The 27805-nt window shown below is 32.9% G+C and overlaps 2 protein-coding genes across 4 annotated transcripts in view; both read right to left on the minus strand.

The window, feature by feature from the left end:
* Positions 1–12855: 12855 nt before the first annotated feature.
* Positions 12856–27805, minus strand: part of LOC120200119 (E3 ubiquitin-protein ligase SINAT5-like) — a 33169-nt gene continuing 18219 nt past the window's right edge. The window contains exons 3-5 of the mRNA XM_039201032.1: positions 14424–14683; positions 13448–13834; positions 12856–13351 (exon numbers count right to left, since the gene is read on the minus strand). Of these exons, the coding sequence (XP_039056963.1) occupies positions 12998–13351; positions 13448–13834; positions 14424–14675 (993 nt within the window). The 5' untranslated portion in view covers positions 14676–14683 and the 3' untranslated portion in view covers positions 12856–12997. The remainder of the gene's footprint in view (positions 13352–13447; positions 13835–14423; positions 14684–27805) is intronic.
* On the minus strand, positions 16568–27478 carry LOC120200116 (structural maintenance of chromosomes flexible hinge domain-containing protein GMI1-like). 3 transcript variants are annotated; one of them, XM_039201029.1, is made up of 38 exons: positions 27046–27478; positions 26876–26908; positions 26685–26771; positions 26536–26591; positions 26120–26203; positions 25764–25836; positions 25521–25576; positions 25320–25425; positions 25133–25201; positions 24887–24973; positions 24746–24796; positions 24480–24615; positions 24035–24096; positions 23840–23968; positions 23537–23627; positions 23393–23427; positions 22648–22723; positions 22374–22556; positions 22073–22231; positions 21941–21962; positions 21728–21836; positions 21516–21632; positions 20975–21292; positions 20754–20863; positions 20426–20603; positions 20199–20307; positions 19984–20078; positions 19667–19765; positions 19480–19546; positions 19250–19335; positions 18886–19167; positions 18733–18798; positions 18584–18643; positions 18315–18429; positions 17995–18193; positions 17699–17890; positions 17255–17569; positions 16568–17171 (listed from the first exon to the last, which is right to left on the minus strand). In XM_039201029.1, the coding sequence occupies exons 1-38, from the start codon at positions 27388–27390 to the stop codon at positions 16886–16888; spliced, it is 4743 nt and encodes a 1580-aa protein (XP_039056960.1). In that variant the 5' UTR covers positions 27391–27478; the 3' UTR covers positions 16568–16885. The 3 variants fall into 3 exon arrangements, with proteins under 3 accessions (XP_039056960.1, XP_039056959.1, XP_039056961.1); XM_039201028.1 differs by having other exon boundaries at positions 18542–18643; XM_039201030.1 differs by having other exon boundaries at positions 16952–17163; positions 18542–18643.

The following is a 27805-nucleotide window of genomic DNA, read 5'->3' on the forward strand; positions in this document are numbered from 1 at the left end:
TTCATCATTTACAATATTTGATCCCACTTGACCCTAAACTATTTTTTTTATTTAAAAAATACTTTCAGGTGATAATCTTTAGAACACAAGCAACTTGCATTTGAACTCTCTTTCAATATATATAACAAAAGGTTAAAACCCTAAATTATGTGATGTTTGAATTTGTTTATCATAATTTGGGAACATGGTAAAGATATCAAATCATATGAAAACGATGTTTAGTTCTTTCAACTCGCTAGTAAGCTTAGCGGCGATATTTTTCAAGGTCAAATCCGTCGACCAAAACCCAACTTGTTTGTAGGCTCAGCTTTAATCTACTCGCATTAACATTAATTATTTAATTTAATTATTATTTTATATCGCAAGTTGTGTGTTGTGGGCTGTGGGGCATCAAATATTAAAATCAGTCAATTTCTTAATCTAAATTTGTAATTATCTGAACACAAATCAAAGGTTCCAAAGTTAAAGGCTACAGGAACTTCAAATGGTGGATTATTTCTTATTATATTTTAGGGTTAGATTTGGTGTAGATTCTTTAATTATAGTTAATCTAGACTTTTAAATTAATTACTTCATATTGATAATTATCCAAAACATATTGTATTTGAGTGGTGATAAAGTCAGTTGTCAAGTATTTAAATATCTTTATTTTTATATTAATATTTATGATATTTATCCTTCACTAAATTTGATGTGGATTATTTTAGAAAATTAATTTAGATTTTTAAATTAATTATTTCATGTTTGATAGTCGTTTATAATTATAGTAATGAATGTGAGCCACGAGCATGTCTACCGTCAATCCACCGTCTATGTTTAAAACCATACCATCATCTTAAACACGAAAATTTTTCCCAAGAAAGTGACAATATGCTTAATTATTTGCATTTTTTATTGGCTAATCCTACGTATGAATTATTATTATTATTATTATTATTTTCTAGGGTTTTGTTCCATTGGTTGCAACTTGACTCTGTCTTCTTTTAGCCTAAGGGACCAGTAAATGTCATGCTGATTTTCTGCATGATAATGAAATATGAAATAAAACAAACCACAACAAATTATTAATAATTTACATTTATTATATTTTATTATTAATAAAACTTATCCTCCTTCATTAAACAATTAAGTAGCATTTTTATTCTGAACCCTAATTAATACTTGGTTTTAGTGTTTCAAAGAAACGACAAAAGTAGGTAGACATTTTAGAGAAATTAAAGAGAAAAAATTATTTATATGTCGTTAATGAATAAAATTATATTGTAATAAAATAGTTTTTGTTTAAATAAAATGAGGTTATTATAAGTCCGGATGGTAAAAAACTCGAACTCGATGGGGAAAAACCGAATTAAACGGAGACGGGAAAAAACCGTTTATGCTAAACGGGGACGGGGACAGGGACGGAAAAAAAACATTTATGCTAAACGGAGACGGGGACGGGTTTGGTAATCCCCGCCCTGATTTGCTGGCCAGATACTCGGCCCGATAAATATTAAAAATAATTATTATATATATATATATAATATTAATAAATTTAATTAAAATTAATATATATATATATATAATATTTATATATTTAATTTAAATATATATATATAATCGGCCTGATACCCGTTTAAATAATCGTTTATGCTAAACGAGGATACCCGTTTATCCGCGGTTTTCCCCAATTGCCCGATGGGGATCCCCGTTTAAATCTCCGCGGTTTTTTAAGCGGGGACGGGTACATATTTTTTAAACGGGGACGGGGGACCAATACCCGGTCCGAACTCGACCCGTTGTCATCCCTAATTATAAGATGAATATTTTAAAAAAATTAGTCCGTTGATAATAAATACACACTCTATTGTTTGAACTCGAAACTTAAGGGAGAATAACACTTTTTTAAGTAGTGTGTTTAACATTGTTTATAATTCCAAGTGTGCTTTTGATTTAAAAAAAAATCAGAAGCAATGTTGAACAGACTCTAAATTTACAACTTACACAAAATACAATACATTAGCACTATGATTCAACTTAACTTATTTAATGATTGTTGCATGAACTAACTGGCTTCCGTCGTAAAAGAATTGTTGTTATTTTATGAGAATATAAGTTTGAGTACAGATAATGTTAGGAATATGAGCGTTTAGTGTCAAGAGATTAAGAGTTATCTTTGAATAAATAGTGTCTTGTACATACTCAGATTAATAAAATAAAAAGATTGTTATTTAGATCAAGAATCAATTTTTGAAAATTTAAAAATATATCACCCAATCTGGCTTTGAATATTATGGCTAATGCGTTTAAAGTCATATATTTACATTTATTTTTTTAATGGGAGTTTTAAAAAAAACAACAATTTTTTCTAGGTGAAGTACATAAATGGTCCTCTGATTATAACGTATTGTTTTATTAAGTCCATCACCTATTAAAAGTTACAAAATGGTCCCTCAACTATAGACTATTACTTTGTTGAGTCCATCGACTATTAAAAGTTACAAAAATGACCACTTGACTATTCATTATGTTCCAAACTCTTCATTTCCTTTTAAAAAAATTAACAGTAGTTTGAGCTGAACGTTTGCTTGCTGACTGTGATACAATAAAATATGATCTCAAAATCGTAAATGGATATCATATCTCAATCATCATATTAACGTCTAGTTTTAGACAACCATCAATTTTTCAACAGAAAACGACGAGTTTAGAACATAATGAATAGTCGGTGACCATTTTGTAACTTTTAATAGTTGAGGGACTTAACAAAACAACATTATATAGTCAGAGAATCAATGTGTAACTTTTAATAATCGAGGAACTTAATAAATAAACATTACCATATAGTCGGATGATCATTTTTATACTTTACCCTAATTTTTTAATCTAATCATTAATATTCAACTTATTAATGGATTGCTTTAAAGTTAAATCACCAATCGACATTTTTTTGACCCAACATGTAAGAAGACAAATTGAGAAAATAGTGAAACGCCCACTAAAAGTATTGCCCTTTCAAAGTTTTGTTTCCGTCAAGTTTAATTGCTTCGTCAAATACCTTTCGAGTTGAAGTGTGGAATATGGAGTTGGGCTGTAAAGTGAGAGAATTTCAACCAAATCATTTTCTATTGCAAAATGAAAGGTGGGGATTTGTATATTGGACTGTCCACTTTGGGATGGTTACTATGAGGGTACAAAATAGGCATGTAAACGAACTGAACGAACACGAATGAGGTATGTTCATGTTCGTTCGTTTAACTTTAATCGAACAAATAAACGAACATGAATATAAACGAACAAAGAATTTATTGTTCGTGTTCGTTCGTTAAAGAATGTAGTTTGGTGTTTGTTTGTGTTTGTTCATTTAAATGATAAACGAACACAAATGAACGAACATAAACGAACGGATGTAAGCGAACACAAATGAACGAACGTAAACGAACACAAATGAACGAACGTAAACGAACACAATAAATGAACATAAATGAAAGTAGATTTTTTTCTTTCCTAGTAATTTTAGGATTATATTTTATTTAATTGTTTTGAGTTTTTTTATTTGTATTTATAATTAATTGAATTTTAAAATATTTATGAGTATCATATTAAAATTTATTGGCCTTTAATATTTTAAATGGGTCTAGAAAGATTGAGCTAAACATAAATGAACGCACTTAAACGAACATAAATAAACATAAATGAATGAACATAAACAAACATATTACCAAACGTTCACAAATGTAAATGAACGAACGAGCTCTCTGTTCATGTTCGTTCATTTAATTAAACGAACACAAAATATTGTTCATGTTCGTTCGTTTAATAAATAAACGAACATAAACGAAATTCTCGTTGAACGGTTCGCTGAACGTTTGGTTCGTTTATAGGCCTATACAAAACAACTTCAAATACCACAAATGGTAAATTACATATTTAGTATTTAAATTATCAATTTTGATCCGTTTTAATACCTAAACTTTCAATTTTTTCAAAATCATACATGACGTTTAGTTTTCATTTCATTTTAGAATCTTTTCGTTAAACTTCATGCATTTAGTACCTAAATTATCAGTTTTTATCCGTTTTAGTTCCTAAACTTTTATTTTTTTCAAAATTTAACGTTGAATTTTGAACAGATAATAAAATGAAATAAAAACTAAACTTTAAGTGTAATTTAAAAAATTGAACGCTTAGATATTAAAACGGACTAAGACTAATAATTTAAGTACTAAACGCATAATTTACCCTATCATAAAATAGATTCGAATATTCTTAAATTCTTACAACATCATAGGTTAAGAGCACGAGTAAGGTTAATAAACTTGTTTAAGGGGAAATCGAGATAGAATTATATAAAAAAATAGTGTTAAATTAAATGTTAAATGTGATTAAGTTAATTATTTTTTTTATCGAAAATCTTGAAAGAAAGAAAAAAACACTCGAGTTACACGTGTTATATTTGTTGATGTTTTTGTCACGCGGAAATACTTTTAAACCAAATGTACGTCTACACCTGGCGTAACTGTGTCTCGCCAGATGGCACGGCCATAGCTTTCGTGTTGAACTTTACAGCAGACAGAAGAATAAAGAATGTCTTAGTTACACCAGCTGGTTGAATGGATGAATCCAATTTCATTTGGACAATAACGGGTATAATTAATTGAATCTAACCAAAAATTAAATTTCACGAAAAACAAATTATTTACTATTCAAAGTTCTAAATAGAACAAATTATATTAGAATAACTGTTTTTATAACATATTTTTTATAGTATTTAATACATATTAATTGATTAACAAATCAGATAAATAATCTTAAAAATCTTAATTTATAAAATTTATTGAACTTAGATTTAAATATTCAAGCGAATAAATTATTTTTAACCATCATTTTTAATTCAAATTTTTTACCCAAATTTTGATAAATCAATGTAGAATTCGAGTAAAACAGCTGCAGAGGATTGTCTGGTGGTGCTTTCTTTTTTATAAATTTGTGTTTGTGGAGCAAAAAGAGGATGAAAGCTTATTTAAATTTCAAAATGATTATCTGATTATTCATTATATTACAAAAGCATCCATTTTTGTTAAAAAATTACGGTATTATAAGAGAAATGTTAACATGCTGATTGTGATATGATAAAATCTAATCCCGAAATCTCAAACGATTATTATATATCGGTCATCGTATTAACGTCCAATTTAGACAATTGCCAATTTTTTTAATGGAAAACACGAGTTTGAAACATAATAAATAATCATATATGATCATTTTGTAACTTTTAATAGTCGATGAACTTAATAAAATAACATTATATAATCGGAAGACTATTTTGTAACTTTTAGTAGTCAATGAACTTATTAAACCAATATCCTATAATAGGATACCGTTTGTGTACTTTACCCATATTTTAAATCTAAATCGGTTTTTAAAGTAGAATTAGTTTCTTGGTTAGATTTAATATTCCATTATATGATCCTAATGAGATCTTAAATTGTTAGTTTTGTTTAAATGATTATAAGAAAATTTTCTAATTATATGCTTAATTTACGATTATGACTATAAATCTTTATTGTAAATTAAGACAATTCTTATTTTAAATAAAATTAATTTCTTTTATACAAAAAAATTAAAATAAACGAATAAACAACTTACATTTTCTTTGTTAGTTGTCGCAGTACAAACTAGTTACAGTGACAGACCTTGAAACGTAGCAGAAATTCGTCGATACAAACAAAAACATTTATTTGTGGCCCAGCGTGTGCAAGTGGTGATAAACTTGCAAATGTTCTCTCATTAATTATTAGAGTTCGATATTTAAAAAAATAATGTAGTTGAGTGTTGTTATTAAATTTAAGTGTCGAAACTAGCAAAAGTATATTTATGGTAAATGAATATTATTTCTAGAGTCTCGATTTTAGCATATCATATATTAGAAGTATTTAAACGTTTATTATTAAATACGTTGAAAATCATTCGAACATGTATTATCTCATCATCACTCTTAGGGTGCGTTTGGTTTACGGAATGTAAGATTACCAGTGAGAATAAAAGATTACCAGATAATAGAATTACTGTGAATGTTGTATTTTATGTTTGGTTGGTTTAGCAGGAATGTAAGATTATCGTGTTTGGTTAAAGGAATAAAAGATTATTGGAATGTATATTTGACCAAATTGTTCTTTTAACAAGTTGGAAAATATTTATATATTTTCTTTAAAAAATTAAATTCATAAAATTTATATAATTTTTTTTTACAAAATTAAAAATATAAAAAGGTTTAATGAATGAGTAAAATTTTATTTTAACCCCTGAATTTCATATAAAATTTTAATTATAGATTTTTTTTGTAAATCTAAAATAGTTTAAGGATAAATTTATAATTTAACATTCATAGAATTTTTATTATTCAATGATAGAATAATGATATTTTTGAAAGAAATTTTTTAAGGGTATTTTAGTCCAAAATGCTGATAATCCAATAATACTTAAGGAAAGGGAGGTAATGAAATTCCCGGTAATATACCCAAAAAATCCACTATTGGTAATGCAATATTACCGGGAATGACATTCCCGACCAACCAAACGGAAGAATGTGGATTTCATTCATATGAGAATCTCACATTCTCCCAACCAAACACACCCTTAGATTAATATGAAAGTGTTGATGTATAAGGAAAAATATCGTAGGGGTGGATAGTTCATCTTGTATCCAAAACAAAAGAAAATATTAACTATGATAATCGGATTAGTGTAGAGAAAAAAGTGAGAAGAATAAGGAGGCTAAAAGCAATAGTAGATTAGTAGGATCGCAATTTAACCCGAATTTAATGAATTTTGATATAATTTGATAGGGTCGTTTTTTTAATAAAAAATAAGTTTGGGACGGATTAAGTCGAATTCTTTAAGAGGTGAGGTTGGGTTGAGTTAGATTCGGATGGAGGATGAAAAAAATATGATTTGATATGATCCGACGATAATAATGTAATTTAAGAATTTATTATTTTTTAATTAAATCTTTATTTTATACTTGGTCAGGTCGAATTTATACTCTAAAAATTTGAGTCGGGCCAGAGTCAGATAAAAGATATATATTTTCGTTCGTATAGAGAATATATAATTTTTTAATTAAGTTGAGTTCGGGTAGAAGATACATATTTTCATGTCATATTGAGTTAAAAAACCCGACCCGTTACCATCCATCCAAACTTAATCCGATCTGTTGCCATCGTAAAAGTGGGTGAATGCAATTCCTTCTTAGGGGATGTTTGTTTGCCTCTTAATGGAATCATTCAGCGTTAAATGCTAAACCGTCAAACATTCAGTGCATTTGTTTCGCACCTCTGAATGATTCAGTGTTGACTGATTCAGCAAAACAGTGTTGACTGATTCAGCAAAACAGTGCTGAATGATTCAGCACAGAAATACATTCTGAATGATTCAGCACAAAAATACATTCTGAATGATTCAGAGCCATTATCAATCAGCATGTCACATTCAGAGCTAATTCATACAGAGCCTCTGAATCATTCAACATTTAAATCATTCAGCGCTTTAATCATTCTGAAGTAAACAAACATCCCCTTAGTCTCATGTCTTATATATTTTGGGTGTCATTCTTTTCCTTCTTCCTTTACAAAATTTTGGTGATTAAAATAGAAATACTTTAATAAATAGAATATTAAATAAATAGTTTATTCTGATTTTAGTTAGTCCTAAATTCTCTAGTTGAACTATTAGTTCAAATATAAGTAATCAAGTATTTAAATTTGTATTTTTATTTGGTAAATTAGTTCAATGAAACACATTTTAAAATTATAAATGAATAAAACTTGGAATTAAACATCTTTGCAATTGAACTTTACTCAACTGGGTGTGTAAATAAATTAATAATGGGTTCGATATACCAATAAATAGTGGGCTGTTTGATCATTCGAACAGAGTAGCTAAATTTATGGGATTGGTCGCCTACAAAGTGGACCTCCTCAACAGCCTATTATGGGCTGAATATTCATGATTCCAATGAATTTGGGTTTTGTTTTCTTTGCATAGATCAGATCCGCCAGAGCAATTGGAGATCATTGGTAGGGATGGTCACGAAACCTGAATACGACGGGTTCCGATCTAGCCTAACTTGTTGGGATTTAAAAAAACCGGATTTGATTCAGGTCGGTTTTTTAGAAAATATGTTCGGGTCGAGTCGAGTTCAGATTTAGAGTAAAAATATCCGACCCACCCAACCGAAATATAATGTAAAATTACCTTATATATTTAGTGATAATTATAACAACAACCATATCTATTATTATTTTAATTAAATCCTTTTTTTTTTGAAAAAATAGTATTTTTTATAAATATAATTATTTTGGGTCGGATTGAATCGGGTTCGGATTTTATCTCAAAAAGTTGAGTTTAGAATCTGGTCGGGTGAAATTATCCCTAAACTCAAATCGGGTTAGATTTCAGATAAAAATATTTATATTTTAGGATCGGGCCGAGTTGATCGAGAGACGAGACCCGACCCATGCTGATCCCTAATCATGGGAGCATAAGAATATCATCTTCGTCAGCATCTATTAATCCTAGCAGCAATTTGCAGCACACAACCGTTTTATAATGATTCGTTAAATTTAATGATTATTTTGTAAGTTTTAAAACTTTAGTGATTAAAATGAATATTTTAACATAATTCCTTTTTTCTTTAATGTAGTTTATCCCATATTATTTTTACTAGTTAAATAATGAAAAACTTTAGAATATTAAAAGCATACAGAGAAACAAATGGCTGAAAAAGAATGATGTGGAAAAGATGAGAAAAATGCCATGCATAGAATGTTGGAGAAGGCATAATCTAACAGCACTACATAAAACCAATAATTAAATAATATTTTTTAAATACGACTCAATGCCCATTTCCCCCCTATTTTTATTAATGGACAATTTAAATGATAAATATATTATAACAATTAATTAGACTGTCACAATATATTTTTAATATCGCAAATAATTCATTAATTTTCTGTTTAAAATGATTGGACCGGTCGAATTTAAAATATAATTATTAATTCTATGCAATAATGTAGGTGTAATGGTATAAATTCTACCCACGAGTTGATTCAAGTGGTAAACAGTTTGATATCGCTTAAGTAAGTATGGAGTTCGAGTCTTCGTGTATACAAAAAATTCCCGTTGAGATACTCACCTACCAAAATCAGATGTGCGACCCGATCGATTTGGATTAATTAAAGAACCAAAATGACATCTTAAAGAAAAGGTATAAATTCTTGTTGGTGAGATATATTATCTTCACGAAGCACTAAATTAGGGTTTGATTTGCTTTGATTACTTGAAAAGAGGGGAATAAAGAAAAGAGCATAATGACCTACTTTTAGTGACAAAGCCATGAATGGGTTGTTGCAAATATTATATCTTGTGGGCTAAGCAATTGCATGCTTTTAACTAAAAAGCAATTGCCAATAGATTGACCTAGAAAAAAAAGGGAAATTAATGAAAACTAAAAAAACTCTTATTACCGTAAGCTTATTATGTATGTATATCTATATTTTGTTGAATTAATTTATGGTTAAATTATGCGTTTAGTATATATACTATCAATTTTGTTCCGTTTTAATATTTAAATTTAAATTTTTTATCTTTTATTTCATTTTTGTATTTCTATTCAAAAATTAACGTTAGTTTTGAAAAAAAAATTGAAAGTTCATCGAATCCTTTTTTTCCTTCAATTTAACAATGTTGGTCCTATTGCTAAGATTATATATTGTTGTCATTAATGAGACTGAAGTAGGGATGACAAGAAGTTAGAATGGGTAGGGTTTTTGGTCATCTCGATTCGACTAAAAAAATATGTATCATCCACATGAATCTGATTATACTTGAAAACTATATATCTTCCACACGAATATGATCCGACCCGAAAAATATATATCCTTCACTCGACTCTAGTTCAATCTGAATTTTCAGATTATAAAAAGAAGTAAATTTTTTTAAGAAAATCGCATTATTATTCTCGAATCGGGTCGGAGTTTTTTACCCTCCACTTGACCCGACCCGACCTCACTCCCTTAGAAAATCTAACTTAACCTGAACCTGATTTTTTTAATAAAAAAATATGATCCTATCATATCAAAATCCGTCAGTTTAGAGTTAGATTGTCATCCATAGACTAAAGTGACAAGAAAACAACAGATAAAATTGAACTTCATTCATGGAATTAAGATTACACAGATTAACAATAGATTAAAGTGACAAGTTAACAATAAATCAAATTGAACTTTATTTAATTAGTACTTACAAATTTTTGGTCTAATTAGATTCGATTACTTGGTTTATTGGCTCAATTTAGTATTTAAATTTTGTTATAATTCAATTAGATAATTAAATTTAACTTTTTATCCTAAATAGAAAAAACACTCACGGGATCAAAAGGTGGAAAACCTTGAAGACATGCATGATGATGAAGTTGCACATAGGCAGCTATTCTAGATATACAAAGTACTAGATTCTTATAGTCACTTCACCTAACCTTATCTTCTTTATGATTTATTTTTTGAATTTAATTTATAAAAAAATAATTCAAAATATAATTGAAGCTCGTATGGATTCATTGATTGTTCGAGTTTCGTTTTCTTTCTACAGCTGCAACCGGGGAAGGTTTTATTGCGAGAGACATAACATTCGAGAACTGAGCCGGACCGGCCAAGCACCAGGCTGTGGCGCTTCGTGTCGGGGCGGATCATGTTGTCATACATGAGCAATCACGTTCACCCTAGGGATGGCTCGAGTGGAACGGCACATTCGCCTTGGATACACTATATTACGGCGAATACATGAACCATGGGCCGGGTGCGGCGATCGGACAGCGGATCGGATGGCCCGGGCATAGAGTCAATACTTCGGAAGTCGAAGCAAGGAAATTTACAGTACAACAGTTTATTTATGGATCATCATGGTTACCATCAAATGGGGTTGCTTTCTTGACTGGTTTACAAGTTTAGGTTAGACTCGTCACAAGTATATGCTTTGATCAACGATCCGTGTGTCTCTTACCGGTTGTTCATTTTTTTAATCTCTTAGCAAATGATACTAAGAGAGCTATAGAGAAGCAAAGTAATAAAATTATCAAAGAACCTCAATTGGTGAGATGGATGAAGCCTCCACAGGGTCATTGGATCCTAAATACAAATGGTGCTCGGAAAACGTCCACCGGAACTACAGTGGCGGGGGTCTCATCAGAGATGACAGCGGCAACTGGGTTCAAGAATTCTCGCTGAATATCGGTCATACCTCAAGTGCTTTGGTCCAAATTTGGTGCACCAGACAAGGGTTCATCCTTTTCAATTCTACGGGATCGAGGAATTGAATCGTTGAAATAGATGCGAAGTGGGCAGTTGATTAGATCAACGGAGATAAAACAGATGACCCGCAATCGAAAATAATAATCGATGACTGTATGAAGTTGAAAAGCGAGCGATGGATAACAAAAATGAGACACATTTGGAGAGACGGTAACCGTTGTGCCGACCGATTAGCAAGTTCGGTGCTTGGGATGGAAGAGGGAACGCAGTTTCTGTCTGAACCTCCACTAGATCTGATCCCCCTTTCCATGTAGATGCGAATGGAGAAGCAACTTTAAGATTGTAAACTGTCAAATGCAATCGTTTCATATTCCTTTGTACCAACAAAAAAAAAATTATTGAACTATATAAAAATAATTTCTTTGATCAAAGATAATTTAATTATTATAAAATAATCTTTAAATTTTCTAAACGATTATAAAATGATTCAATACGGGGACAATGTTAAAGTATCGATAAATTTTAATAAGTTTAATGATAATTTAATAGTTCAATAAATTTGAAGATCGTTTTATAACATTTCAATAAATTATAATGATAATTTTATAATCATTTGAGAAATTTAATGATATTTTAAAGACGAACGGTTACTTCATGAAGGGAATGGAGAAGGAAGCTATGGAGTGTTATGAAGAAGATTGTGGAGAGAATTCAAAGCTTAAAATGAGTGATGTTGCTTATTAATTATGTTCTTGACGCATTAAGTAAGAACTCGAAGTTTGATGAGGCTTTAAGGTTGTTTGATAGGATGGAAAATGAGCATAATCCTCCTAGGAGATTAGCTGTGAATTTGGGAGCTTTAATGTGATTGTTGATGGATATTGCACCGAAGGTAAGTTTAAGGAAGCCATCGATGTTTCCAGGTCAATGTGCGATTATAGGTGTAGCCCGGGTACTTTGTCATTTAACAATTTGATTGATCAGTTGTGTCAAGATGGATTGTTGGGCGAAGCAGAGGAGCTATATGGTGGAATGGGGGCTGAGGGGGTTAACCCTGATGAGTATACTTGTGTTCTGTTGATGGATGCTTGCTTTAAAGTGGATAGGGTTGATGACGGAACTTCATATTTTAGGAAGATGGTACAGGCGGGTTTGAGGCCGAGCTTGGCTGTTTATAATAGATTGGTGGATGAATTGGTTAAAGCCGGGAAAGTGGATGAGGCGAAATCGTTTTACGAAACAATGGTGAAGAAGCTTAAGATGGATGATGCAAGCTATGAGTTTATGATGAAAGCACTCAGTGATGTCGGGAAGTTGGATGATGCCTGGTTTTGAGTCCGTATAATTTCTTAATTATTGATGGGAATACCGGCTTAATAATTATTGCAGGAAAGGGTCTGAGGGGGTCATTTGAGATTTGTCGTTCTAAACTATAAGATGTGAATTCCACTAATGCACATTTCATAGGACATGAAAACTTTCATCCATTCTGTATCGTGTATTCGTATAGTGCGTGTTACTTTTTTCTTGTTAGATTCAAACTAATCATATTACTGCAAAAAGAAGGTTGGGGAATAAGATATTCTTATTGCACATTCCATAGAATCTGTAAACTTTCATCCATTACAATATACCAGAAACGGGTTGGCAGAGGTTGAACACACCGAAAAACAGAGAAAAAAAGTTGTCAAAATCAATTCTCAACTACATTAGTTTGGTATGCACATACCAGCATCTGGACCCTGTTCTTCCTTCCATATCCTTCCTGTAACCCTCAGCTTTAGCTCCTTTCTATCCCCACCAGAGAAGAAAAGTGCCATGTTTCGTTGGATGATTAGACCATCATGGCTGTCCCTGACTTTCCGGTGACTATCACGGATGCTGCGTGGGGTGCCTTCCCATGTAAGTTTCCGGCCATTTCCTCCAACTTCTAGGCTGTAGCTATAGTTCCTAGCCTCCGTCTCGTCACCCATGAAACGAAGAAATGCCATGTAGACAGGAGCCATTCCCAACTGGAAGGCTTCAAAGTGTAGGCAGAAATACTGACCATAACAATTGAATACCTGTCAGACATCAGCAAAACCAGAAGATTAAGGTTCGTGCTAGGCAGATTATTACAGACCTCGTTGGAACATAGTAATAGAAGATGCAAAACTAACCGTCAGCATCCAAGTAGCATTTTCGACTTCCCGAGGGTTAGATTTCACGTATCTATGGTTAAACGTGGAGCCGGTGTGCATGTCCACCTTATGGTCATCCCTCAGATGGGCGACGAGGAAAGGAATATCCCCAACAACGGAACACTCCGAACCGGCATATGGACAATTATATGGCCTGTAGTTGCACATTCCCTCGTGCTTGAGTTTGCTGTAATAGGGATATATTTCCGAGCACCCCAACCTGTAGTATTTGCAGGGCAATTCAAGGGACTCTGCTATCTTCTCCAATGCTAAACATCGAATATCACCAAGTTCATGTCTACAAGTCGGGCACCGGTTGTGTACTCGGATTTTACAGGTAGAACAAAGTGTATGTCCATTGGGGCACTGCAAAAAGCCGTAGAGAGAGCAATTTATCCTCTATCATATACAAATTATCCTTCCTACCCGATCAGACAAATACTTAGAGATCTCAGCGTCCAGCACATCCGATAAATTACCATCTCCAATTACTCCAAAGGTTCTTCTCTCTAATAGCTAAAAGGCAACTGTATGTATGTATGTATGTATGTGAAAGAGACTTCAACTAGATTTAGCCATTATTATTGCTTAGGTATCAACACAAAGTTTCAAATCTAGTATAAATTCAGATTACAAGATAGAAAAAAACAATATTAGGAGAATTTTGTCCCATTTAAGGATTCGATCAGGCTTGATTCTAGATATAATCGGAATCCATTTGGCTACAAAACAATGGTTATTTGACCCAGAAACTACCAGAAAAACAATGCTAAAAATCAACAAATAAATATGCATAATCAATGCTAAAAATTGAAAAGAAACTACCAGAAAAACAAATGCTTTCCATTCAACTGCACAACAAATCTATTCGAACTGCCAATCAAAATCAACAAATCAACACGAGCAAGGGGAAAGGGGGAGGGGTAATGAATTGAAAAGAAATAGGCGAGAAAACCTGATGGATCGGTGGGTACATAGAATTGGTACAAACAGGGCATTCTAACAATTCACTGACGCTGGAAGCCGGAGCGGCCGCCGTTGGACTTCCGATATTGTTGATGTTATCACCATTATCGATGCTGTTTCTGGTGGCGTTATGAGGCTTCGAAGACGGGGATTGATGGTGGGCATGGCGAGGGTGTGAATTATGGTGATTGACCTCAGCCTCATCAACGGTGGAAACGCACTCAATGTTATCAAAATCCATTCTTAATCTCAATAAAATGCCACCTGAAACCCAAATCTCAGATTCTTTTTTCAATTAACTTTGAAACACACACCCAAAACTCCAATGTCTTTTCTCAATTCCCTCCTTCTTCTTCTCTTCCTTTTTCCTTTCTCTCTTTTCAATTACGAGATGATGACGGAGAGAAAGATAGCGGGAAGAAGAAAGAGGAGATTTGGGAAAAACAATATGGATCCAAAAGAACCAAACAACCCTTTCTTCTCTCCTCCTTTAAATAAAAGCAACCTTCTTTTGCTTTTTTTTTTCCCGGGGAAGTTTATGCATTTGATGGCAAACAATAAATAACATAGACACCTCATCAATACAAATTACAATCATTAAATATTTAACTATCAAATTAAATTTATGGTATCTTGATTTGATATCACACTAAACCAAATTCCTAATTCCATTTTTTTAATAATTTAAAATAGGTGTGTAGTTAATTTTTTGTTTTTGGGTTGTTTTGGAAGGATACTTTTAACATATAATTTTTTGGGGTTGTTTTAGAAGGGCACTTTTAACGGATAATCTTAGGTAAACTATGTATTTAGTACAAAAATTATCAGTTTTGGTTTGTTTTAGTACTTAAACTTTTAAAATTTTCAAAATCATACATGCAGTTTAATTTTTGTTTCATTTTAGTACGTTACCGTTAAAAATTTAACGCGTTTAGTATCTAAACTATTAATGTTTTTGTTTGTTTTAGTACCTAAACTTTCAATTTTTCAAAATTTAACATTAAATTTTGAACATGGATACACTAAAATGAAACAAAAACTAAAATTTTAAACATCGAGTTATATAAAAATTAATATTTAGGTGTGATTTTTAAAAAAATTGAAAGTTTAGGTAATAAAACGAATAAAAATTGATAATTTAAGTACTAAACGTATAATTTACCCAATATTTTTTTGTCATTTCGACCACCAAAACTGAAGATACTGTCAATTAAGAGTATTTTAGACAATATGCATTTAGTTACATTTTTAGCTTACATAGTCGACACATTCGGGTATCTTTCTTTTTTCCCCTAAATAAATTTACTTGAGATACTATTCTCTTAATTATAATTATTTATTCTTATAAATTTATTTATAGTTAGATTATTTTTACTTGAAGAGTTTTAATTTGACTATATCTCATAAAATTATTTTTTTAAAATTTAGCTTCGAAGTAAATCATGACAATTTTTATGTAAAAGAGAATTAGATCATTATAATTTTAATCAAATATTAATTTTTACTCTAAAATTCTAAATGAATGAAACAATACAAAATATTAGAATTAATTGATATCAAATTAAAATTTTAATTTTTTCATAAAAAATAGAAACAACCAAAAGATCGATCTATCCTACTCCACTTCGTATGTATTCCTAATCTTTAGAAATAAAATTTTGTATAAAGAAAATATTATCATATCGATAAATATACGTTAAATTATATAATAAATTACGCATTTAATATTTAAATTACCAATTTTGATCCGTTTTAATATCTAAACTTTAAATATTTTGATCCATTTTAGTATTTAAATATTTCAAAATCATACTTAACGTTTATCATTCATTCTATTTTAGTACGCCATTGTTAAAAACTATCAATTTTGATTCATTTTAATACTTAAACTTTCAATTTTTAATAGTAAGATACTAAAATAAAACAAAAACTAAACTTTATGTATAATTTTAAAAATATAAAAAGTTTAGATACTATAACATATCAAAACTAATAGTTTAGGTACTAAATACATAATTTACCCTAAATTATATTATTAGCTGAGTTATCAATAGTGTAATCATTAAAAGTCCATTCTTAAGGTGGCGCAAGTAATGAGCTGACGAAGGGTGCCATCAAAGCGTGCACTAAGTCTAATAACAACTGCCAAACCTGCATTATTCCTTTTTCTATTCATCAATTACCATCAATACATATAAAGGGATAATTACTAATAGTCCTCTCTCTCTCTCTCTCTCTCTATATATATATATATATATATATATATTTAATTAGATCATTTAATATGATAAAATATACATCATGGTAATAAAAAAGCTAATGTTTCAGCTTGCAAGGATCCCACCATTTCAACAGACATTTACAAATAGCTTGATCATATATGAACTAACCCGTGTATATGATCTTCATAGTACTATCAATCAGATAAAGAGCTGTCAGTTAGAAATATAATCACCTCGGAGTCGACTGGGAGGGAGTTTCAAGCTCTTGGGAGTGTTGCAGTGGGCTCATAGTTACGATATTGTTGATCGCATTATCGGTATTATCCATGCACTTCCGAAACTTGGTTTTTTTCTTGTCGAGCCTAAGGTGATCTCTCTTAAGCTTTTCATTCGATTCATCTATATGTTGCAAGATGATTGTTAATGCATTTTGTTTTTCCTTGATTTGATCCATGATTTTCTGGCTTTGCGGAGACACGTTCCTGTTCTCGACCCGAAAATATATTTCTGGGCTCCTAGAAGGCAACAACTCTAGGAATTAGACATGAAGCAGACAACGAAGGGCATATACATAGCGAGCGAGAAGGGTATTAAGTACCTGAATCCAAGAGATATAAGTCCATTCTTTCTCAGAATCCCTCCATCCAGAGACACAGCACCATGTTTTATGCAACTACGAGCCCTTTCCATATTTTCCCTTGTATCGTATACTTGAACCTTACCAAAAAGTCTGTAGAATAGAGTCTCACGAAAACCATAGCCGGAATCAGTTCTGTAGTTGGGATTATCCAAATTAATCATGTTGACTGCATAGCCAATAAAACCCGGAGGACAGTGTCCAAATGGTAAGCTAGGAATTGGTAAGACAAGCTTCCTTTGAGGGTCATTGAACTCAACTCCTCCCAGGTAAGGACTGCATGATTGAACATTACATAAAATAATTGTATTCAGTTTTTGAATATTTTTTCTTCAATGTATATAAGAATAGTTGTAATGATCTCCGTTAACGTTACGAAACCAATAAGTATCATCCATGCAATACCTTATATCCTCGAGGCAGACAACAAAAAATCTGTCACTTAAAGATTTACCAAGAGCGGTAGCTTCTGCATGAAGACCGAACCTAGAATCAACTTTACCATTATGCCCATACTGCTCAAGAGCACCTGCTGAATGATAGGATTTGCACACGACCGCAAGCATTTGATCTTCACCCAAGTATTCGGCTAAAATCCTGCAACAGAGATGTCCAGGGAAATCCACAGAGATTAAGTTACAGAAGATGTAAATATATTCATTGTCTCGCTATGATATCTTTAAAAATAAAGTGAAGACAACCTGCTAAGTTCAACAGAGCAAACTGTTCCAAGTAGGGCTACCACGCCTACTACATCTTCCGTGATATGCATCGGTGGTCCTTGAGCAAGACTGCAGAGAATAGCAGCTGCAGTTTGACCTCTTCCCTTGATCAGTTTCATTAGTTCTTCTTTTGTTGACAAGCAATCCAGATTGTTCACTAAATCGGGTTCAAGAGAAGCTGCAAAAGGTTGATGATAAGGAACTACTTTCATCTTTTCTAACATGACAAGTTTACGAGGAGAAACAAGAATCATAAACAAGACATACTAAAATTGATCGATTTAAATAGGAAAAACAACCTTGCAACCTAAAAATTTGTTGCTCGATGCCTGTTTTACAACGATTAAGCTCTTTCAGATAATTTTCCCTTTTTCCCACACGTTCAGCAGATTTGAGCACTTCATTCCCTAGTTCCTGTTCAAGAAGCAGTCCACTTCGAGAATTAAACTACGGTTTCATTGAGGGAACACACACAATTAGAACAGGTTCCCTTGTCATATTTCACTATGGACAGTAGGTTTCCTACATTGTCATTATTGACAAATGGCGAGTTTTGCAGGAATAAGACCTTTCCACAGGAAGTGTGTGACTCGACCTCACTGTTCTCGACTTTTGGAGCATGAGAAATCTGCAGGTTTAAATCAGAAATTTAGAATGATATCGTCAATGAACTACTCTTTCGTTCTTGACAAATGGTTAGTTCAGCAGGAATAAGACCTTTCCATCTGAAGTGTGGACCTCAGCCTCTTCGTCATTGACTATTGGAGCATGTACAAGATAAATCTGCAGATTGAAATCATCAATTTAGAATGAAATCAACAATATGCTGATGAAATGTTAATCACAAAATGGAAACAAGATTTTCCCAACCTTAACATCGCAACATAGCTGAGAGTAATGAGAATGAAAAGCTTTGAAGAAAAGGGGCCCTTCAATTTGAGGAAGGGGAAAAGAAGTGATGTTGCAGAGGCCATGCTTGAACACGTAGCGTATAGAATCATCTATTTCAAATGATTCTGACTTAATTACGAGCGTATGGGATTGGCCACACTTTTCATCATGATGAAATGTTTTATCAACATCCCCATTGAAGTCTACAACTTCAAAACCTATATTTTCCAGTGAGGAACCAGCAATGCATTGCTCCGGCACCTGAGAAAACATTATGGTAAACAGAGAAGTTGAGGGAAATATTGGTGAAGATGAACATGAAAAAGGAGAATAATTTACTGACACTTGATGATATTCTTAGCTCCCTTTTCTCAGTTTGAAAATCTTGCTTGAAAATTACTTTATCATCGTGTAAAACAGAGAGACACGCTGCAGGGCAAGACATGCAGGAAAAATCAGCTAAAAGGATTACTTAATGTTACAACTGGTGACTTTACAAGTATGAAAATCAAAAAATATATTTGGCCCGAATAACCGAACCAATTTGAGCAAGCAAATCATGAAGGTATATACCTTGTTTTCCATAACCTGTGGTTACTTTCAATAGGCCCCCTAGGTCAATGCATCCATGGTTATCCACCTAGATGTTTTGGGAAAACTGCTATTAGTTTTCATGAAATATTTAGAACAAGCAGTATAAATTAGTATGGCATTTTTATTCTCCATAGAGCACTAACACATATTAGTTTGAAGATCGAACCTTAAAGCTCGAGCCTATTTGACCTTGGATGCTAAAACCATTCAACTGGAATTGAACTTCGAAGCCTTCTTCAACATGATTTCCGTACACATCGAACACCTACCATAAATACACTACCATGTTAATAAAATGAAGATCACATATCCAATTAACAATTTCATATTACAGTTCTCATGCCCCATGTGCTATTATTTCAACTCCAACCAGAAAAAAAGGTTAAAAGAAAGGAGGCTCTTCCTCTTTGTATAGAACCAAACAACCCATTAAAACACGAAGTTAAGGCAAAGATAGGGCATTAAAAATGATAGAAGTTTCACCTCTAGCAAAAACTGCTCAACTACAAAGCCTGGGAGTAATTGCTTTCTGGGAAGTTGTGAACAGACTTTGATAGAGTGTAGATCTCCAGGGGTAACTAATGTGCCACACAAAAAAAAGACATCTCAGTACAAAAGAAATGATTTGATTCATTTCTGTTCTAAAGCTTATACATGCAGAGTGATTAATATTAGAGCTGAATGTTAGAGGTGAGTACCCTGACATCCCACAGAAACTGGTGTCGACTCATCTTGAATATATATCATCAAGGTGGCTGCATAATTTGGCCGGATTGAGTCTAACTCATAACATTCAATCACAATATCCTGCAGCATTAGGACAAACCAAGAAAGGGAACAAATGATTACAAAATTACTTGAAAAAAATTTCGGAATATAAATGTAATGTCTTCCAAAGGGCAAAAAGACTTACGGAAGAACATACCTTAACAATAAAGACCAAATTATCAGATGAAAGGGAAGGCTTCATCTTGACCACATCAATACACAAATCTTCATTCATGCTGAGCTTGACCTTTAAGCTAGGAAAGGAGGTAAATGACATTTGGTTGTCATAGATGTCATAGCATGCAAGAGATAAGGGTGGAAAACATGAACCGACCCTGCCCAATGACCATAGAGTTAGAGTGGAAAACATGATCCCATTTTGAACTTAAAAAAAGGAAAATTTATTGATATATACATTTTTCTTCATTTTCCAAGAAAGTCAATAAACACCCAAATCCAGAAATCATTTCTACAAGATTCACTACCTTACAGTATAAGATGGAAACTTCTCATCACGAAGAAGCTCCCACTTTCCAACCTTTTCTGAAGGCACTACCATCATTGTTTGTTTGTACTTCGGACAACCCGAATGTTCCTAGTTAATGTGAAGCTTCCATTAGATTTCACGACCAGAAGAAACTTGAAAAAATGTGACAACTTATAAACTCAAAGTAGGAAATATAAAAGAGGTCTCTGAGTTGCTCACAGCGGAGAAAGAAAATGTATATGCACCAGCTTTCTGAAACAAGTGACGGAACTTCACCCCGAGTGAGAACATATACAATCCATGAAACCCTTTGAAGGATGAAGGTGCAATGCGAACAGAGTAAATGTGTACAAAATCTTGATGGTTCTTGGTTCTTCTAAATGTGACTTCCATTGACATCTCCAAATTAACCTTCACAATGTCCTTCTGGTCCAAGTATGAAGCAAGAGAAAATGTGAAACTACTTGGACGAAAAACAGCCACAATGACCTTTGGAGGGGTTTGTCCAGCATGTATTCGAATATTGGTCGGCAATGCCTAATATAGGAAACCAGATCAATCAGAATAACGCATATTGAAGCTGCTTGAACTGAGAACCAGGAAGGAGCTTATAACCAATTGTTTTGACTAATAAAATGACGATCATTGTTATTAACATTTGCAATCTTAAAGGTTAAAGATTCTGTTACGAAAATGTCAAACCATAGGGCAACAGACAAACAAAGGATTAGGCAACTATCACGGTTGAATATCAACTGACCCCATCAACCTCCAACTGATGACACTGTTTCACATTCAGCAATTCAATTCTTGAAGGATTCTTCTGAATTTGTTTCTTAACTTGGAGCTCCCAATCAGAATCATCAATGGGCTTGCACTGCAAATGGCTCAGGATCCAGCATGTTACTCAACCATATGAAACAGTTGCAAACAGGTTTCAGATTATTATAAGGATTTACAATAAAAGCTAACCTTCTGAGAATCAATCACGCTAATTGGAAGCGATAGTGAGTCCTGAATATCCAAATTGGGAGTTCCACCCTTTACAGAAAGCTTACAGCCATTTTCCACACCTAGTGGCCTTCCGAGCAGAAATAGACAAATACATAATAAACGATAAGGTATTAGATATTATAAAATAAAATAAAACTACAAGAAACTTTAAAAGAAAAGCACCATGGTTACCTGCATATAATTCGAGCTTCTCCTATAGAAAACAGATAAATTAAGCATCAAATCAATCAAAGGAATATTTTGATGTATAATAAGTATTAGACAATGATACATCAAACATCTTAGCTGTAATAAAATATTTACCACCAGAATCCCCCTGAAATCCTTCAAGCAAGAAATGTTCTATCGTTGCATAGACATTGTTCTTATGACACCCGGTGCATGCACCCTTGAGAACTTTGATTTTCTGGCCACTTTTCCACAACAATCTCTTTCTCTTCAGAATTTGATGAACTCTTATAACTGCAAGTTAAAAAGAAGAAATAGTACATATAGGTAATGTAAGCTAAAACAGGATGGAAAGAAAGCTGGCAAACCAAATTAAGAGGTAACGGATAATCAAGCATGCATTTGTACATCAAACTGCTTAAAAGATAATACTTACCATCAGATGATATTCCTAGCGCCTTCTTGTTCAAGGGATTAACAATAATGATAGGTTGATCTTCACCAGACTCGATTTCTTCATCATACATACGATGCATTTGAAGAAGCCAATCCATGTACTCCCTTTCCAGTTGCAAATATGTCAACTGTTTTTCATCTCTATGAATTTCAACATTGACATCTATAGATTCAAGAGTAATTTATTAACAAGGATCATATACAAAGTGAAATTCTCACATTTGATATGGAGCAAAACCAAAAACAAAGTTCACCTTTTTCTTTGTCCTGAGGCCTACTACCGAAGTTCTTCAGAGCAATGGAGAAAGGATTATGGTGCGCCAAATCAGTCTGTGAAGAAATACAGAGCAAAGAAATATTGTTAATTAAACGGCTTTAGCTCATCACCTGAATATTACTATGACTTCTTTATGCATTCTTATTCCAATACTGTATGAATGTTGGTTTGACCATATATTTAAAAGTATATGTATTAAGTCGACATTCTTGGCCAACGTGATCTTGTTTTTAGCAGCTATCTGCTTGCCGCAACTACACATTTCCTCTACTAATTCAATAAGAGGATAACCAAATAACAGGTGGTGAAATAAATTTTAACTCAAACTCTTCATTAAAACAATAACAAGTTCCCAGGACAAAAAATAACCGAAAAGGTTCTCAAATACAGCAGTAAAGGAATCATACAGCTTATATAAATCTTCAATTATTGCTGTAACCGACACAGAATAGCGCGGTTAATTACTTGATCTTGTAATTCTCACCGCATAAGAAACCATACCATACATTCACATAAATGCACGCATATAAGAGCAGTAATTCCCATGTAGAAAAGGCAGGAAGCGAGGAATCATATCAATAATTTATGACACTTTCTCCAACAACTTAAAAGCAAGCCACTTGGTAACTTCCAACAAAACAGTAGAAATCAATATAACAGCAAGCAATGCAAAATTCAGGAACCATGCAAATGAAGAATACAAGGGAATCAAGGTTACTTACTTTTGAAGGCATTGGATTGAATCCGGCATCAGTTTCTGTAAAGAAAAAAAATGTTTGCTTGAAGAATAATGATAACAGAGAAAGAAAAAAAAACATCACAAGTACGCATATAAAGCACTTTTTCTTGAATTTAGTGCACTCTACCAACAAAGCATTTAACTCTCAAGCAACATCTTTTCAACAACTGATAGTTTTCTCCCTTTCTCTGCCTCAAATCCATAAAAGGAAGTGATGCCTGTAATAAGCAAATACATTACATTTTAATTATTGTGACTTTCTTAACCAAGCAGCACAACACAAAGAAGCACCAAAGCATATGAATTTAAACAGTTATAGATGCATAAAATAGTATCTGCTAGTGAAGGATTCTTTAAAAGGTAAATAACAAAATTACAATATAAGGTATATGAAAAAAAAAAAACTTCACAAGCTTGATAGGCAACTAACCCAACGAGCATCTGGAAGTAGACGTCCAAGTCGACGAATTGAGACACGACTATAGTTCTCAAAGTTTTCTCTATCTCCACATCCTTCAGCTTCCAAACTCTCAATAATCCTCTCAATACTCTCTTTCCCCTGTAAAACGTACTTAAAATACTTCCAAAAAGCTTATATACTAACAATAAAAAATAAATCAAGTACCTGACGGATGGGAAAATAAATAAACTTGAGGCGTGCATTTGCCATTAGAGGAGCCTTAGAACCTGGAAAATATAAAACATCAGAAACTTAACACTGGCAAAAATGTTGCTGTTCCATGAGAAGAAAGAACGCCAATGATAACCGCAGTAAAATAGCAAGTGCTGTGCTATACATTAATCTTAGTATTTGATTTAGTACAATAGCAGGGACTTATAGACTGTAAATGTTTAATGTCATCTTGGTCTTTCCTTATTTTGTATAGTTTATTAGTATAAAAGTCTATTCGTGCTTGAGAGATAATCAAGCTCAATTTTCATAACTTTTTTTCTCTTCTTATTCCTCTCTTTCTCATAACAAACAGCCCCCTTTCTTAACTCCTTTTCGTCTTCTTTCTTTTCTTCCAACTTCTAAACTTCTCTCGATTTTCGGCAAGAATTGTAACTACCTGAAGCACTGGGTGAAGAATTCTCTTTTTTAAGGGAAAAGCGCAGTGACACAGTAAATTCAGGACCATTGCAAGAATGCAAGTTTGTGATTGCAACTTCGCCGCCTTGAATTCCAGCTAAATCGACACCATTAACCTGAAAAGCAACAATATCCTTTAATATTCCCAAAATATTTTACCGCAATTCCACGAACTCTAGAGTTAGGAGTAACTGCAAAGGCTAGGTCAAAATCAATATGTTGGAGTTACTGTATAATGACCAAAACCTGGAACTCAACAGGTGTAACAGTCTTGCCACCGTCGGACAACTCATCACACTGCAAGTCAACAAATTGTTGCATAAGAGGAAATTACAATTCTAGTATGATTCAAAGTCATAAAGTCAAGATTCAAGAATAACGTCTCACCTGAATATACGGAAAGTATATGTCCTTCAGCTTACATCGGAGCTTAGATATGTCCAAGTTTTTCACTTTAGGCTTTAGTATCTCCACCTGTGAAGAATCAAACTATCAATACACAAATTGAGACCAATAAAATACGAACATCCTCACCTAGCTAAAACGACACCCATGCACGAATAAAATGCAGGGGGTCTAACCTCTAAAAACAAAAATATATTAAGATCAAATGTGATGAACAGAAAAGTAAACCTTTGTAAAGCTCAGATGGGGTGATTTCACAATTTCATCATCAGAAGGATCCCTAATGCCGCCATCAGTCTAATGTAACATGGTTTTGATGACATAATGAAACAAACTTATGAGAAAGTTAAATATAATAAAAAAATCTATAAAAGCTTACACTTTAGGGAAATCAATACTAAGAGAACTTGCATACCCTCCAACTACATTGAGAACCAGCATTGCCGAGTAAAGCATCTCGTGAAAGAGATAACTTATAAACTTTCTTGGATTCTTTTCTCTTGGACGAAACTATAACACAGCTAAATGAAGATTTTTTTTTGGGGGGAGACCAGAAAAACAAAAATCAGCATAAAACAGAGTGACAGGCATGTACAATTTGTCCAAGAGTCCATACCTCCCTAGATGCATAGATGCAACAGGTCCTCCATATCCAAACATGCCAAAAGACGGCTGCATTGTTATGAAAGCAAATATATATATATATAATAACTAATCCATCAATGATATAAAGAGCTTCTAAGTCATATTGGTCTCTTTGTGCGCAAAGTTAAACGGCAAATGGTGGTTACATTAATCTCAGACAGATACCAACTTGTCTGACCAAAAGAAATAAAAGAAAATTTCATAGAGTTTTTACCACTAAAAATGGAGGTTTGCACCCTATCGCCTTTACTTTATATAACCTGTTTAGAGAGGTACCCATCTTTCCCCTGAATAAAACAAGTAGAATAAACTTGAATTCAATGGCAAAACTCTAAAGAAAAATTGAAATTAAGAAACAACCAGAAGAAGAGTACAGAAAATATTTCCTTCCAAAGTATATCTCACTTATGTTTGAACCTTGAACAAAGTGGACTGCCTTTAAACTACGATCGAATAAATAATAAATTTCTTACCCAACAACAGAAGAAAAGTTAACCAAAGTCCCAAAGCAAGAGTTAAAACAAAATAAACATAGATATATAGAAAAAGAAAAGAAATGGTAAATCATACCACTTCACAATAGAGTTTTCATCACTGTTGTCCATTCCAGGCCCAGTGTCAAATATTGAGATTCTATTCTCACGAACATCCACACTGCAATAATATTAAGATAGCCATATGAAGCATGATATAGGAAAAGCAATACAGCATGCACACAAAATATACATAAAGAGGCTAAAATATAATATATACAAGAAACAAACAGAGGTCACTACGAAAATCTGGAATAAATTCTAAGCCTCATGCGTTCAACATGATTAATAATCTCAAGCCAGACACAAGCAATCAAACCATTCTTTCGTCACACCTCCAACTCACTATTCGAAGATAAACTATATTCCATAAAAGAATAAATTCAAGCCAATAGAAAAAAAAACAGAGATATAAACTAAATACAATAAGCATAAAGCAGTGAGATTTCAGACCTTATCAATCTCCTACGGGTTTCACAGTTCAACCAAACTGCTTGCAAGGAATTGTCCTGTTAAACAAGTGGAAAAGGTTAAGGATCAACTAAAAAACATATCGAACCATAAAGGAAAATCTCGAATCACAGAAACAAGATTGAACTTACGATCAAATCTGCAAGAGCAGATTCAAAATTGTATTCTTCTGGTAACTCCATCAACAAATCTGTATCAGGAGTCAAATCCCACATATTCTGAAAACCAACAAATTCATCCAAAAAAATTAACCATGGTTTCTCAGAAGAATACATCAGTCGAACAACAATGCCCCAAAAATGGAAAGGAGAAAATTCATTACCTCAAAAGTATTAGTCACATCTCCAGAACCATCCTGAACATCAAAACCAACAGCAACTAAGTGACAAGCAAATAAAAACAAATTCCAGTTCTTTCATACCTTTGAAGAATTTCCATTTTAATCAGCAAACCAAAACGAGCATAAACATCTTTGCAACCTAAAACACTCACATGAAGTTGAAGAATGTGACACTTGTGGGGATTAAAACACCGCAAATCGATCCGTCCCATCATTTTCGACCCATTTTCGTCCTCGAGATACAACCTTTTACTCTTCCAGTTTATCGTTCCTTTTCTTTTAAACGACCCAGAGTGTCGTTTCTCCACATCATACGCGTCCCTGATCAAGTCCATGAAACCCTGAAATGAGATTTCACGCTCTTGATCGTCTTTCGTCAAATCAACGCTGGCCCCGTTGGGTAACAGGACTTTGAAACGTTGGAGAACGACGTCGGAATGTCCTTCGACGGAGGCCAACGGCCTCTTCAGACCCTTGAAACGGGAGTCGTCTTCCATGGCAAAATGGTTTCCAGTGGACAAAAAAGTGCTCTGTTGACTGAAAATGAAGAGACTTGGCTAATACTGTGAGGACCTTAGGCTTTAAGGAAACGAATCGTCCTCTAGTACTGACTTTATTTTTACAATTAGTGGGATTATTATTAGTCTCGACATAGGATATATATAATATACATAAAAGTAACCTTTTTTGTTAATCTTGTTAAAAATATATTTTTATTAATGTGAGAGAATTATAATATAATATTGTATTAAAATATTTATTAATTAATAATATACACAAATTATTTGAAAATTTTTAATATTATTTAACGGGGCTAATTTATTATATAAACCTAAAAATTAAATAATTATATGCGGCGTGTAAGAGAAATCGTGCAGGCGGGCAAAAAACATCAGAATAACAGCGGGTTAT

Source organism: Hibiscus syriacus, unplaced genomic scaffold (assembly GCF_006381635.1).
Source record: "Hibiscus syriacus cultivar Baekdansim isolate YM2019G1 unplaced genomic scaffold, ASM638163v2 tig00005929_pilon, whole genome shotgun sequence".
In the NCBI taxonomy this organism is placed as follows: Eukaryota; Viridiplantae; Streptophyta; class Magnoliopsida; order Malvales; family Malvaceae; genus Hibiscus; species Hibiscus syriacus.